This window comes from Sinocyclocheilus grahami, unplaced genomic scaffold (assembly GCF_001515645.1).
Source record: "Sinocyclocheilus grahami isolate Dianchi unplaced genomic scaffold, SAMN03320097.WGS_v1.1 scaffold363.1, whole genome shotgun sequence".
Classification (NCBI taxonomy): Eukaryota; Metazoa; Chordata; class Actinopteri; order Cypriniformes; family Cyprinidae; genus Sinocyclocheilus; species Sinocyclocheilus grahami.
In genome coordinates this window covers 84,809-98,720 of record NW_015505542.1, presented here as the reverse complement: position 1 = coordinate 98,720, position 13,912 = coordinate 84,809, and the positions used below count along the sequence as shown (strand labels likewise).

Here is a 13,912-nt window from a genome sequence, read left to right as displayed (position 1 = left end):
CAAAGCTCTGACTCCTCCCACTACACTGCACTGCAACTTGCTTTTTTCTTTAGGCTAATAATAGGTCATCTACTTAATATAATGACATATATAAAATAATAAAACAATTATTTTGGCTTTGAAGTGTGAAGTTTAAAGCAGTTTTTTTTATTTGACATGTTTTATCTGATGCCTTATTGTTTTAAAACATACTTGAATTATTATTTTCATGGTTTGTTTGTTTATTTTGGTAATATTTAGTAATGTAATTCAAGAAAAAAGGTACATCTACTTATATACTGACATGTAAAAGAATGAAATATAACTTTTTGAAGTGATTTTTAAAAAATGATGTTTTATCAATTATCTATTTAAATTGAATTATAATAATTATTGTAAAGCATTATAATTTAAATTTATTTATTTGTTTATTTTTAGTAATATGTGGGCTATTAGGCCTATATAATTAATTAATTGATATATTTTATTGTAATTATTATTATTATTATTATATTTAAGTTTCTGGACATTTATTTTTCTGCAATAAAAATGTGTATAAGTATTAACATATGTAATTTTAATGATAATAATGCTAATTAATGTTAATTATAATAATGATAATAAATCAGTTTGTCCACTATCCTGCAGATAAAGTTTTAATAATTTAATTTGACTTTAGTACAGATATTAATTAATATTTGAAACATGTTGTGTTTATAATAACACACACATTTTTTCTGATAATATAAATAAAAATGTAAAATTGCCTTTATATTTTAGGGTGGCTGTCCCCCTCAGGGTCTTTTTATCAGCAGACAAAGATCAGTTTTAAACAGACTTTGGATGATAAGATATTGATTATAAGATGTTCCTCTTGAGACCATATTTCGAATTTTTGTCATAGTTGGCCAAATTTTGGTTCCAGCACTTATGAGAACTGCTTGAGTGAACTTTGAGGGGATCTGATACCTGTCGATAGCATCAGACACCAGAGAAAATGCACACATCAGTAAACTCCTGCCATCACGCACGCATGCCATCAGGTTATGCAAATAACATTCAAACATGCTACACTAGTTCACCATGATACCACGAGATAATGGTTGCTCCACATGCATAGTCTGTTCAGAAGAAAACATGCAAATACTCATCCAAAGGCCATAAACATTGCCCTACTAACTAGACATGCAGCATGTTCACAGATCAGTAACAGATTCTGTAACATATGATTGATTGATTTAAATGAAATAGTATGATTAAAGTTAAATTTTTTTCAGTCCATTTACATTCTTCCCACATTTTTTAAGGGGATTTTTTTATTAGTTTATGCATACGGTATATCTATCCTGTTGGATTTCCCTAGTTATTACTGTAAAATATTACAAGTATTTCACGTTTTATTGTTTGTCATCCGTTTCCACAGACGTCCACCACCATTTGGGTCCGTATAATTGATGAAAACGACAACGCGCCTGAGTTTCCGGAGGAAGAGTATGTGACGGAGCTCAGAGAGGGGCCAAACACAGTAGGAGCCATTATCGCAACGGTTACTGCGATCGACCCGGATGAAGAACTCAACGGAACCATCCGTTATGCCATCTCCAAGGGCAACCTGGCCCAGACGTTCCAGATCAATAGCATAACGGTGAGGGGGTCCGAGAGTGACAGACACGAACCCAGGATTGATTTAGAGACACTGAAGTGTTTATTGTCATTATATAGATATTTTATTTTTTGTACAATAGGTAACCTTTTAACTTTTATTTGAATGCTCCCCTAATATTCAGATCAGTAGTCAGTGAGTATGTATCAACTGCTCTTAAACTGTTTCCTCAAATCCTAAATATGGTGTTATAACCTTGATGCACATACTGTATCAGTTGTTATTTATGTATTATTACTTACCATATGTGACCCTGGACCACAAAACCAGTCATAAGGGTAAATTTAGTGAAATATACACCATCTGAATAAATAAGCTTTACATTGATTGTTAGGATAGGACAATATTTGGCCGAGATACAACTATTTGAAAATCTGGAATCTGAGGGTGCAAAAAATCTAAATATTGAGAAAATCAACTTTAAAGTTGTCCAAATTAAGTTCTTAGCAATGCATATTACTAATCAAAAATTAAGTTTTGATATATGCTACTTATGACTGGTTTTGTGGTCCAGGGTCACATGTGTAGTTTTAAAGAACTGCATTATTATTTTAACCCAACCAGTAATTTTTCAATTTCAATACTTAGAGTTTGCATAGATTACATTCATAACCAATTTGCATAATGAGTCAACACAGTTGATTATATGTAGTTTTCCTATAAATGAGCCTGAAAAGGCCAATATAAGTGTAAACACTGAAATAGTGACAAATACTGAATGCGAAACTTTTTTGTGGTCAAAAATAGTTTGTTTCTCGCAGTCAGTAAGATTTTTGAAATTTTTCTAAAAGAAGTCTCTTATGCTTACCAAGGCTGCATTAATTAGATTAAAAAAAAAACATTAAAAACAGTAATATTGTGAAACATTATTGCAATTTAAAATAACACTTCCCTATTTGAATATATTTAAACTGTAATTTATGCAATGTTGAATTTTCGGCATCAGTCTTCAGTGTCACATGATCCTTCAGAAATCATTCTAATATGGTGATTTGCATTACTTATGTTGAAAACTTAAAAAAAAATGTTTTTTTTGAAATTGTGATATAACATCCTTTGATGAAAAGAAAGGTTAAATGAACAGCATTTATTTGAAATAGAAATCTTTTGTAACATTATAAATGTCTTTACTGATCAATTTAATGCATCCTTGCTGAATAAAAGCATATTTTAATAAATGTTCAAAAGAGACATGATAGTTCACAAAAGACTTCCTGAGAATGATTCATATACTCCACTGCTGTGCGTGTTCAAATTGTGTTTGTGTGTGTTCACAGGGTCAAATCGTGGTCATTAAGGAGCTGGATTATGAGATCAGTAATGGTCATTATGTGCTGACTGTCACAGCCACAGACCAGTGTCCTATACCTCAGTTCAGACTGACCTCCAGCACCACAGTGAGTTCATATCTGCTACACACACGTATACAGTCCTCATAATTCCTTTATATCACACTCACACACTGTCCTGTACCACAGGTCCTGGTGAATGTGGTAGACGTGAACGATAACGCACCCATCTTCCCGAGACCATTTGAGGGTCCGTTTGAAATCACAGAGGGGCAGCCGGGCCCACGTGTGTGGACCGTTAAAGCCACGGACGCCGACTCGGGATCCAACGGAAAAGTGGAGTACAGCATCACCGCAGGCGACCTGAAAAGTGTGTGTGTGTGTGTGATAGACAGCTGATTCGGATTCGATCAGTAAAATGATTAGTGTTGATATTTGCTGTGTTTTTTGTCTGCCTTTAAAAATGTGTTGTTCCTTTCTATCTGTCTCTGTTTCTTTCTGTCTCTCTTTCCCAGATGAGTTTGTAATTTCATCTGTTGAGGGAGAGTTAAGAGTGAGAAGAGATGTAGAGCTGGACAGAGAAACTATCGCCTATTACAACATCACCATTACTGCCAAAGATCTGGGAACGCCAGCGCTCAGCGCTACGGTGAACACCCCCCACACACATTCAGTTCATATTCTTCTACTATGCACAACATTATGAACTGATGGGAAAGTACATGCTTTTGAGTATGTGGAAAGACAATGTGCCATTATTGGGACATACTAAATTGCACTGACACCACAAACCTCTTTGTTGTGTACACTTTGCATTTGTAAATAAGCATCAAGCTAAATTAATTACATTAGAATGACAACAGGCCCATCTTCACCCAGTCCAGCTACAGGGGCGAGATCAGTGAAAACTCACCCACAGGTTCTCGTTAACCACATCTTGATTCTCAGAAATGAAGATTGTGTAGAGATCCTCTCTTCAAAGAAAGGGCAGAGAAGAAAAGCTTTTTTCTTCTGCGTTGATTGCCTTTGTCATGACAAATCTTTTAAAACACAAGTTTGTTGCACTATTAAAACACTGGGCGACTTTCAAATTGTTTGCAAATTTGCAAAAGTGGCTTCTTCTAAAGTTTCTGACATTTGATGTTAACACTTGATCATCGCTCACATAATGCAAATCTGTAACCCATAAGTAGGCACAAGTCTTAAAGGTTAAAAATTGACAAGTCAGATTAAATTTTTAAAGCACTTTAAATGGTACAAATTGTCATTATTCAGCTTAATGTTGATTCAATTCAGTTCAATAACAGTGATGATGTTGCAAAGTGCATCAATTATAAAACATATTCAATTCAGCAATAAGCAGGTCTACAGAATATACTCATTATTCAGTTCAGTTCAGGTCAATGTTGATTCATTTCTGAAGTAAAACTGTCGACGTTGCATCAGTTATTAAATTAATTTGATTCAGGAATAAGGCAGCTCTACAGAAGACAATGATAACATTATAGTGTCATTCAAGTTTTGTTCTCATCTGAGAGCAGTCAAATCAGTAACATTTTCTTAATATTAGTTGTCTTTTAAACCCCAACTGAGCAAGATAAAGGCAACAGTAACAAGGCTTAAATGGCTCCTCTGGCTTAAATTGTGGTTAACAGTGTGATTCGGGATTTCAGGTGGCATTACAAGTATGACATTATTCAATAATCATGAAAGTAAGCATGAAAAACTAGATTATGACTCTCTTGGGTAGCCGAAGTTGGAGGAAGAGTGATGGTTATGACTCATTTAACATGAGATCAAAGCTGAACCTCTGAAGCCAAATATCTGAACCTCTCTCTGTCTGTCTGTCCATCAGGCACCACTGTGTTGATTCTAAACGGCCCAGTTCTAGCAGAGGACAAAGACATTGGGGAGAATGCAGTGGTGAGGTATCGTCTTCTGGGAAGCAGAGTGGACCTCTTCTCCATAGACTCCCGCACAGGTCTGACGTTCAGCACAGATGCTATGGGTTATGTCTGTTTTGTTTTCATGTTTTCCTAAATTGAAGGCCTCAGGACGTTTTAAAGAAGATATGTTGATATCTTCAAGAGATGATATCAAGAGGCTAATATTCAGTTTGACTGCTCACCTTGATGTAGTTTTTTTTTTGTAAGTGCAGTCCATTATTTTATTTTATTTCGTTTTATGCCACCAAATGGAAATGGAAAAATAAAAACAGATTTCTTAAACACTCCCCATCTGCTATTGGTTGAAAATCAGATAAACTCAAGCCATTTGTAAAGCCAGTATTGCTATGTCAGGTTGGTTGGGATGCTCAATAATAGAGTTTGCACTATTTAGTTTTCTTATAGTTGTCTTTGTATATTAAATTAAGAAAGTATTTTAAAATTAAATGAAGTTAAACTTTCAAAGTTGGTTATAAATCGGTCTTTTTTCCAATGATTAAATGGTCTTAAATTGAATTCCTTTAAACATGCAGATACTTTTATATCTGTGGTATCAATTATACAAGATAACAGTCCTCCTACCTTTCATACACCCACAGAGTTTCTCGTAATCAAGCACTACTCCCGCTCATGACACGTTCTCTTTCACGCCCCCTCTCTCTATCTCTAGGGGTGGTATCAGTGCGTGGGGGTGCTGTACTGGACCGGGAGGCTTTCTCTGTGCAACGGGTGGAGCTGTTTCTGCTTGGGGAGGATGTGGGAGGTTTAAACAGCACAGTTCCACTCACTATCACCATCCTTGACATAAACGACAACCCACCTGTCTTCAATCCATCCAGTTTCACTGTACACCTGCCAGAAAACAGCCCCACAGGTGAGAGAGACAGATGATACAGGTGGGTGAACTGGTAGAAAAACGAGTTTACTCTGGTTTGTTGGGCCCCATTGTAGTGTAATTGGGAGTGTGTTGTTGTTATAAATTAATATTGATGATAATAATAATGTTATTCATGACTTTTTAAAATATGTTTTTATAATTTTTTATAAGATTATTTATTTACAAATGTATTACTTTTTAATGTATATATGTGACCCTGGACCACAAAACCAGTCATAAATAGCACAGGTATGTTTGTAGCAATAGCCAAAAATACATTGTATGGGTCAAAATTATTGATTTTTCTTTTATGCCAAAAATCATTAGGATATTAAGTAAAGATCATGTTCCATGAAGATATTTTGTACATTTCCTACTGTAAATATATTAAAACTTAATTTTTGATTAGTAATATGCATTGCTAAGAACTTCATTTGGACAACTTTAAAGGCGATTTTCTCAATATTTAGATTTTTTTGCACCCTCAGATTCCAGATTTTCAAATAGTTGTAGCTCGGCCAAATATTGTCCTGTCCTAACAAACCATACATCAATGGAAAGCTTATTTATTTTCAGCTTTAATATGATGTATAAATCTCAATTTCAGAAAATTTACCCTTATGACTGGTTTTGTGGTCCAGGGTCACATATGTTTCTAAATTTAAATAAAGCTGAAATAAAATAAAATTAAGTGAAATATAAATGCAAATATTGCATGAAAAACAACAAAAAATGTATACATAGTGTGTTTTATGTATTATTGTGTGTATTTCCAGGTGTGGTAGTAACACAGCTCTCGGCGAGTGATGTTGATGCGGGCTCTAACGGTTGGCTGCAGTATCGCTTAGACAGCGGCGCTCAGGACCGTTTCATCGTTGATGCTCTCTCTGGTGCCGTTGTGGTCGGCAATGCTACGCTGGACCGAGAGGAGCGTAGCTCGTACCGTCTAGTTGTCATATCAACTGACCGAGGCACACCCCCTCTCTCGGGAACGGCGACGTTAACTGTTGTTCTGGACGATGTCAATGACTCCCGTCCTCGTTTCATAAGGCCTGTGCAGACCATCAGCGTTAACGAGTCAACACCGCCAGGAGAGGTCATAGCTACGCTCACCGCTGAGGACCCTGATCTACGACCTCGCCTGGAGTATTACATCATCTCTGTGGAAGCAAAGGATGATGGGAATAATCCAGTGGATGGGCTGCAGCAGTCATTTGGAATTGACTTTTACACAGGTGAGCGATTATGTCTTAAGAGACGTCACTTGTAGCTCTTCATTTGGAATTCAGGAACTAAACATTTTTATTAAAAATCAATTTTCTATGGAGAAAATGAATGTGATTTTACTTCCGAGAACCATGTTGTGTTGTGTTGTGTTGTGTCTCAGGTGCTGTTTTTGTACGAAACCCCTTGAACCGAGAGCTTGTTGCCACTTTTGAGATCATTGTATCAGTGCATGACAACGCCAGTGATATTATTGACATGTCCGTCAGTGTACCCAATGGTAAGAAAGATCTTTCTGTCAACTTACTTTCCGTCTTTCTCTCCCTCCTGTTTTCATTTTTTCATCTATTTAATTTGCTCACCCTCAGGTCATCCAAGATGTAGATGAGTTTGTTCACTGGAGCAGATTTGCATTTAAATAACCAATGGATCCTCTCCTGTGAATGGGTGCCGTCAGAATGAGAGTCCAAACAGCTGATAAACACATCACAATAATCCACATGTAATCCACACCACTCCATGTCTCGTGAAGCAAGAAGCTGGTTTATTGCAAATATGCTTGTGGCTTATTAACATTACTTGTGGATTATTGTGATGTTTCGAGCAGCTTTTCGAACTCTCATTCTGACGGCACCCATTCACTACAGAGAATCCATTGGTGAGCAAGTGATGTAATGCTAAATATCTCCAAATCTGTTCAGATAGAGAAACAAACTCATTTACATCTACAACTACTACTTTAAGATTGATCACATTGCAGTCTATTGAAAAGACCTGTATGTGCTCTGGGTGCTGGTAACTAGTGGGACACTATGTCCACACCAGGCTTATTAGCAAGCTTGACCAGCAAAGTTAAGCAGGTTTGCCAGAAACCATGCTGGTGACCAACTTCCAGTTTGTCAGGTTTTCCTTCTTATGATTGCCAATCTTGACCAGCACTAAACCAGCGTGAGGGGGACATTTTATTTATTTTCCTATTTCCAGGAAATTAACTAATTGAAATTTAATTTCTGTCCACAGCCAAACTGACCATCAACGTGCTGGATGTGAATGACAACGCTCCTCGTTTTCGTCCTTTCGGGGTAGCGAACTTCTCCGAGAGGATTCTGGAGGGTGCCGTGCCTGGTACCACACTGCTGTCGGTGACTGCTGTGGATCCTGATAAAGGACCCAACGGTCAGATCATCTATCAGCTCCTACACCTGCCCCGTGGAGACTACATAAGACTTGAAGACCCATCTACAGGTTACACACATAAACACATTCGCATTTCTATTGGCTTTAACCATAAACCCTAAGAAACAGAAGCTTGAAAAATGGGTGTTGCCGATTTAATTTTATCTCTAATCTGCATGGTGCATGTTTTTCAAAATCACTATCCACAGGTAAAATTGTGGCCAATCGGACAGTGGATTATGAACAAGTGCAGTGGTTAAACTTCACGGTACGTGCTCAGGATCACGGCACGCCTCCTCGCTTTGCTGAACTTCCTGTCTATCTGAGGATTGTTGATGTCAACGACAACAACCCAGTCTTTCAACAACCTTTATATCAGGTAAATCAGTACAAACCAGAGAAACAGGGTACTGTGCAGATGTAATGTTTTTCTTTCCTACTCAATTCAGGAAGTATTTTAATTCTGATAGAGGATATTACAGATGTGAAGCTCATGCAGTGGGATCAAAGTTTGACACTTTAGTGAAAATGCTTCTGGGTTGCTTTTTGCTTATTTAATGCAAAATCTTAATGACTAATTATAGTAACTACGAATTTTAAATATGGCCAGTGCTTATTTATATGATTATGTAGTTAGAAGTCTTTATGCATTTTCTAATACCTTTTACTTGTCACAGTTTTCAAAATCAGTTTATTTCAGGATTTAAATGTGATTTTAAATATTTTCAATGTTGCTATAGGATTTTCAGTTTCCATACACAAAAAAAAAAACATTAAGCAGCACAACATTGACAATAATAAGAACTGTTTCTTGAGAACCAAATCAGCATATTTGAATGATTTCTGAACGATCATGTGACACTAAAGACTAGAGTATTGATGCTGGAAATGCAGCTTTGCATCACAGGAATAAATACAAATTAAAAAATATAGTCAAATAAAAAACAAAAAAAAAACATTTTTTTTAATTGTAATAATATTTCACACACTATTGCAGTTTTTTCTGTATTTTTCATCAAATCAAGCGTTGGTGCACATAAAGTAAGAGACGGAGATTTTGTGTATGTTTGTGTGTGCAGAAGTCTATTTTTGAGGATGTTGCACTCGGCACTATTATTGTAAGCGTGAGTGCGACAGATGCAGACTCTGGCCTGTTCTCTGTCATTGAATACGGGCTAGTGGATGGAGAGGGCAAGTTCGGCATCACACCCACTACGGTGAGTGTGTTTGGTGTGAAAACAAAACAAAGACAATAACACATGCCATTTATGTTCATTTTTAATGTCTTATGTTATCAGGGTGACATCTACATCCTGTCTGCCCTGGACAGAGAGACCAAGGACCGTTACACTCTCACAGCCTACGCCAGGGACAACCCTGGAGGCAGCCCCAACAACCGCAGGGAAAACTCTATTCAGGTACATGCAATGTGTGGATGAGCTGAAAAATATGGAATTACCTCAGAAATCATATGATCCACATCACTTCATAATTATTACTTCCAAACTCAAAAGTAGGAACTCGGAGGCACCATATGTTGTCCTTTATTAGAGGCCAAATAAAAATATGTTTATGGCTCGTTTCAGACACAAAAAGATGAACTTGTGTCATAATTTTATCTCAATGTGAAATCAACATTCAAACAACCTGTTCTGCAAATTGTAAAGTCCAGTTGACCACAGGAAGAAAAACCAAACATGGATAAAATGATTTGAGCAAGAGACTTTGACGCAGTCAAGGTGGAGTCTCCTTCACTTCCAGTTCCTGTTTAAGGAGGGTATGAAGAGAGCATCAGCTGTGCAAATGAGGTTTCACAAGATGTGAAGTGTTTGTGAGGTGGCCGAGTGTTCAGCTTGCACTTCCTCTATTCACACTGTTGTTATGAGGAAATGGGAAGTATAGAAGCAAAACAAGCAGAAATGTAAAATACCATCAGCTGATGCAATTTTCAATGCAAACTTTGCATAATATTGACTTACTAAAAGCTACAAATGCGACTAAAATCCCATTACAAATCAACTTTGGTGAGTCCAGATGGCCAGTAACTGTTTCAGGATCTGTATCATCATTATATGTTTTAATTGGAATTGTTGGTTTGCTGTATTCCCAACCAGTGTTCAGATATCAAACTCTCTTGTACATGTTTGCATTTTTTGAACAGAGAGTTTCAGTTTCATGTGAACAGTTTTGCATGAGCTGACCTCAAATACTTTGAAAAACAACCAAAACAGCTTTTGTTACTCCACCTTAACACCTCTGAATCAGATCTCTGAGCTCCATCTTTCTCTCTCTGTATCTATCAGGTGCAGTTAACAGTCCTGGATGTAAATGATTTCCGTCCACGCTTCTCAGAGAGAGTTTTCACCACTAGTGTGTTTGAGAATGAGCCGGTTGGTACGTCAGTGATCACAATGAAGGCCATTGACCTCGATGAGGGGGAGAATGCATTACTTACTTATAGTCTACAGGGTCCTGGAGCGGGTAAATCACACACACACACACACACACACACACACACACAGCTATACAGAAATATAGATACATGGGTTGCAAATTTAAGATGAAAGAATTGGCTCTTGGAATTTGAATTAAATTGGATTTCTGTTACTTTTTATAGTAAATTATACACACACACATCATTTTAACTTACATAATTTTATTTTAACTTACTATTCACCATCGTGTTTGCTACCTTGATTCAAAATCATGTGATTAATTGGAAATTCAAGCCATTCTCAATTTACTTTCCATGTACAATTTGATAAACACACTCGAGTAAGGCTTACATAGTTTGATGATGTTTCTGATGTCTCTTCCTCTCTCTATCACAGATGCATTCTCTCTGGATCCTGACACTGCACACACACACACACACACACACACACACACAGCTATACAGAAATATAGATACATGGGTTGCAAATTTAAGATGAAAGAATTGGCTCTTGGAATTTGAATTAAATTGGATTTCTGTTACTTTTTATAGTAAATTATACACACACACATCATTTTAACTTACATAATTTTATTTTAACTTACTATTCACCATCGTGTTTGCTACCTTGATTCAAAATCATGTGATTAATTGGAAATTCAAGCCATTCTCAATTTACTTTCCATGTACAATTTGATAAACACACTCGAATAAGGCTTACATAGTTTGATGATGTTTCTGATGTCTCTTCCTCTCTCTATCACAGATGCGTTCTCTCTGGATCCTGACACTGGGCTGATTCGCTCCCTGCGGTTCCTGCAGAGTTTTGAGAGGTTTAATCTGACTGTGGTGGCGACCGATCATGGCAGAACGCCTCTCTGGGGAACCGCCAGTCTTCAGATCACCGTCATAGATGTCAATGATAACAGGCCAATCTTTGTGCGGCCTGCCAATGGCACTATCATGCACATACTAGAGGTGTGTAGCAGTGAAAAACCAATCGCTCATTTTTATTACTAAATCCTATTTTCTTTGTTTGAATGTGATGTTGAGTGAATGCAGGCTTTCTCACTCATCCTGCAAATTACAACTCGACCACTTTGATGTATTCTCAGTTCTCCCACAGCACTCTTCTTTTGTCTTCCTCATTGTCTTTCTCACATCACAGGACTTCATAGGAATATCCATTACATGTAGCTGCCTAGTTGCATGCTGAAACACGCAGTAGAGATCTCGTGTTTGCTTGTGTGGTCAAGCTTCCTGTGTACGTCTGACAGCCAAAGTGAAAAGATCGTGTTTCAGATCTTTATGATCATTTTGAAGCCCTTTATTCCTGAGCCCAAGTGATGAAACCCACCCCAGTGACTCAGAGATGTTAACCGTAGTGTCATCATAGCAGATAGTATTTTGAGGACTTTGAGGAAACTTTGTAAGTTCCTCTTGCAGTAAAGACAAGTCTTTAAAACCTTTCAGAAGCACTAAATGGCACATAAAAATATAAATTAAGAGATTCCCTGCTTTCAATTCTGACTGAAATCTCTCGCATGGACGAATGTTCCGATACTTTGTTCAATACCACTCAATACTTTGTCCCAAATCTGTCACATGGAGGTCTGTCAAATTTCATCTGGACTGTGAGAGATCGGATGACCTGTTTTTGTTCAGGGTCAGACATCATGTAGGAGTGAGCATTCGGTCATGTTTTGTGTGTGTTGTTGCAGGAACAGCCTCCTGGGCTGGTGGTGTATGAAGTGTTTGCCACAGACGAGGATGAGGGGGTGAACGGAGAAGTCCGGTACAGCTTCCTGCAGACTGGAGCAGGAAATAGGGACTGGGAGAACTTCCATATTGATGCAGTGAACGGAGTGATCACCACTGCAGTTAAACTGGACAGAGAGAAACAAGCCCTGTACAGTGTGAGTCTTTCTTTCTAACCAGACACATTTCAAAATAAAAGACAATTGAAAACAGCAGGAAACCTTCAAAAATTATGCAATAATTGTGCAATATGTGCAGCTGGTTGTGGTGGCGTATGACCTCGGGCAGCCCGTCCCATATGAGACCATGCAGCCGCTGCAGGTGGCTCTGTCTGACATCGACGACAATGAACCTGTTTTTCTTAAACCTCCGGTAATGTTTTGATCATTTTGTTTTTGATTATCAGATATATCACTATTTTTCAAGTACAGACTATAGGCCAGTTGGCCAGTTTAATATTAACCCTGTAAAACCTGACTATGAAATAATAGTCAAAAAGACCTATTTTATTTAATGAAACTTTTAAATGAAACTTTAGACAAAATATTTGTTTGCATTTGTGTTTATCACATTTGATACATCAGGCTTTTATGCATCATCATAATATAATATAATATAATATAATATAATATAATATGAAGCTCATACTCGAGGAGGAAAAGAAAACACCTCAATTTTATAAAGAGGGCAAAAACTAGCAAAACTATGCAATTTGGTGCTGTTGCTGATAATTATTAGGCTAATCTGAAATTCTGATAGATTGTAATGTAAATCAATAAGATCTTTATATCAGTATAATAGACTACTTACATAAAATGCATATAAATATCAGTTGCACTCTGTTCCTCCCCATAATATCTTAGTAAGACATTTAAAAGCTTGGTTTTATGATCAAAACTTTGATTATGGAACAAAATATAAAATGCAATGTGCTGCAGTAATGACTGAGAGATGTAAATCACATTCCTCAAAAGCCTGATGTATTGAATTTAATGCTCACATTTTAACATGATTTTTTTCTAAAAATGATGAACGGGTAATCAAGTAACCCTACGTTGCTTCAGTCTAGTAAATGTTTGTCTTGAATATTACTATCAAAAAGTTAAAAAAGTTATAAAAGTTATTCTTTTGCAGCAGAAAGTCGCATGTATGTGGATGTTTTCAGAAATTTACAAAAAAAATTTGCTTAAAGTAAAAACTTAATCAAATGACAGAAGGCATGTAGTAAACGGGTTTTTCAGCAAAGTTTTGAACATGTTGTTATTTTAAAGGCCTTAGAAATTTGCATATCAAATATAATGCAGTAGGCTTTAAAGGGACTTTTACATCATGAAATGTGATGGTTGAAATTTTTTCCCATCGCTTATTGCTTAAGTCTTGAATTCTGTGTGTTGCGTGTATTTCAGAGAGGAAGTTTGCCATATCAGTCTCTGTCTGTACCTGAGCACTCGTCTCCTGGGACCGTTGTGGGGAATGTGACTGGTGCAGTGGATGCAGACGAGGGCTCTAATGCTATCGTCTACTATTTCATTGCAGGTGCGAACACAACATTAAACAACAAAAATG

General features: G+C 36.9%; 1 protein-coding gene across 1 annotated transcript in view; it reads left to right on the top strand.

The window, feature by feature from the left end:
* The window catches only part of cdh23 (cadherin-related 23), a 293,565-nt gene that overhangs the window by 271,238 nt on the left and 8,415 nt on the right, over positions 1–13,912 (top strand). Inside the window, exons 36-53 of the mRNA XM_016230112.1 lie at positions 1,403–1,624; positions 2,920–3,039; positions 3,121–3,301; positions 3,447–3,580; positions 3,784–3,850; positions 4,787–4,912; positions 5,548–5,751; positions 6,531–6,989; positions 7,142–7,258; positions 7,999–8,223; positions 8,364–8,533; positions 9,234–9,371; positions 9,453–9,572; positions 10,458–10,635; positions 11,355–11,566; positions 12,310–12,504; positions 12,605–12,718; positions 13,753–13,882. Of these exons, the coding sequence (XP_016085598.1) occupies positions 1,403–1,624; positions 2,920–3,039; positions 3,121–3,301; positions 3,447–3,580; positions 3,784–3,850; positions 4,787–4,912; positions 5,548–5,751; positions 6,531–6,989; positions 7,142–7,258; positions 7,999–8,223; positions 8,364–8,533; positions 9,234–9,371; positions 9,453–9,572; positions 10,458–10,635; positions 11,355–11,566; positions 12,310–12,504; positions 12,605–12,718; positions 13,753–13,882 (3,112 nt within the window). The remainder of the gene's footprint in view (positions 1–1,402; positions 1,625–2,919; positions 3,040–3,120; positions 3,302–3,446; positions 3,581–3,783; positions 3,851–4,786; positions 4,913–5,547; positions 5,752–6,530; positions 6,990–7,141; positions 7,259–7,998; positions 8,224–8,363; positions 8,534–9,233; positions 9,372–9,452; positions 9,573–10,457; positions 10,636–11,354; positions 11,567–12,309; positions 12,505–12,604; positions 12,719–13,752; positions 13,883–13,912) is intronic.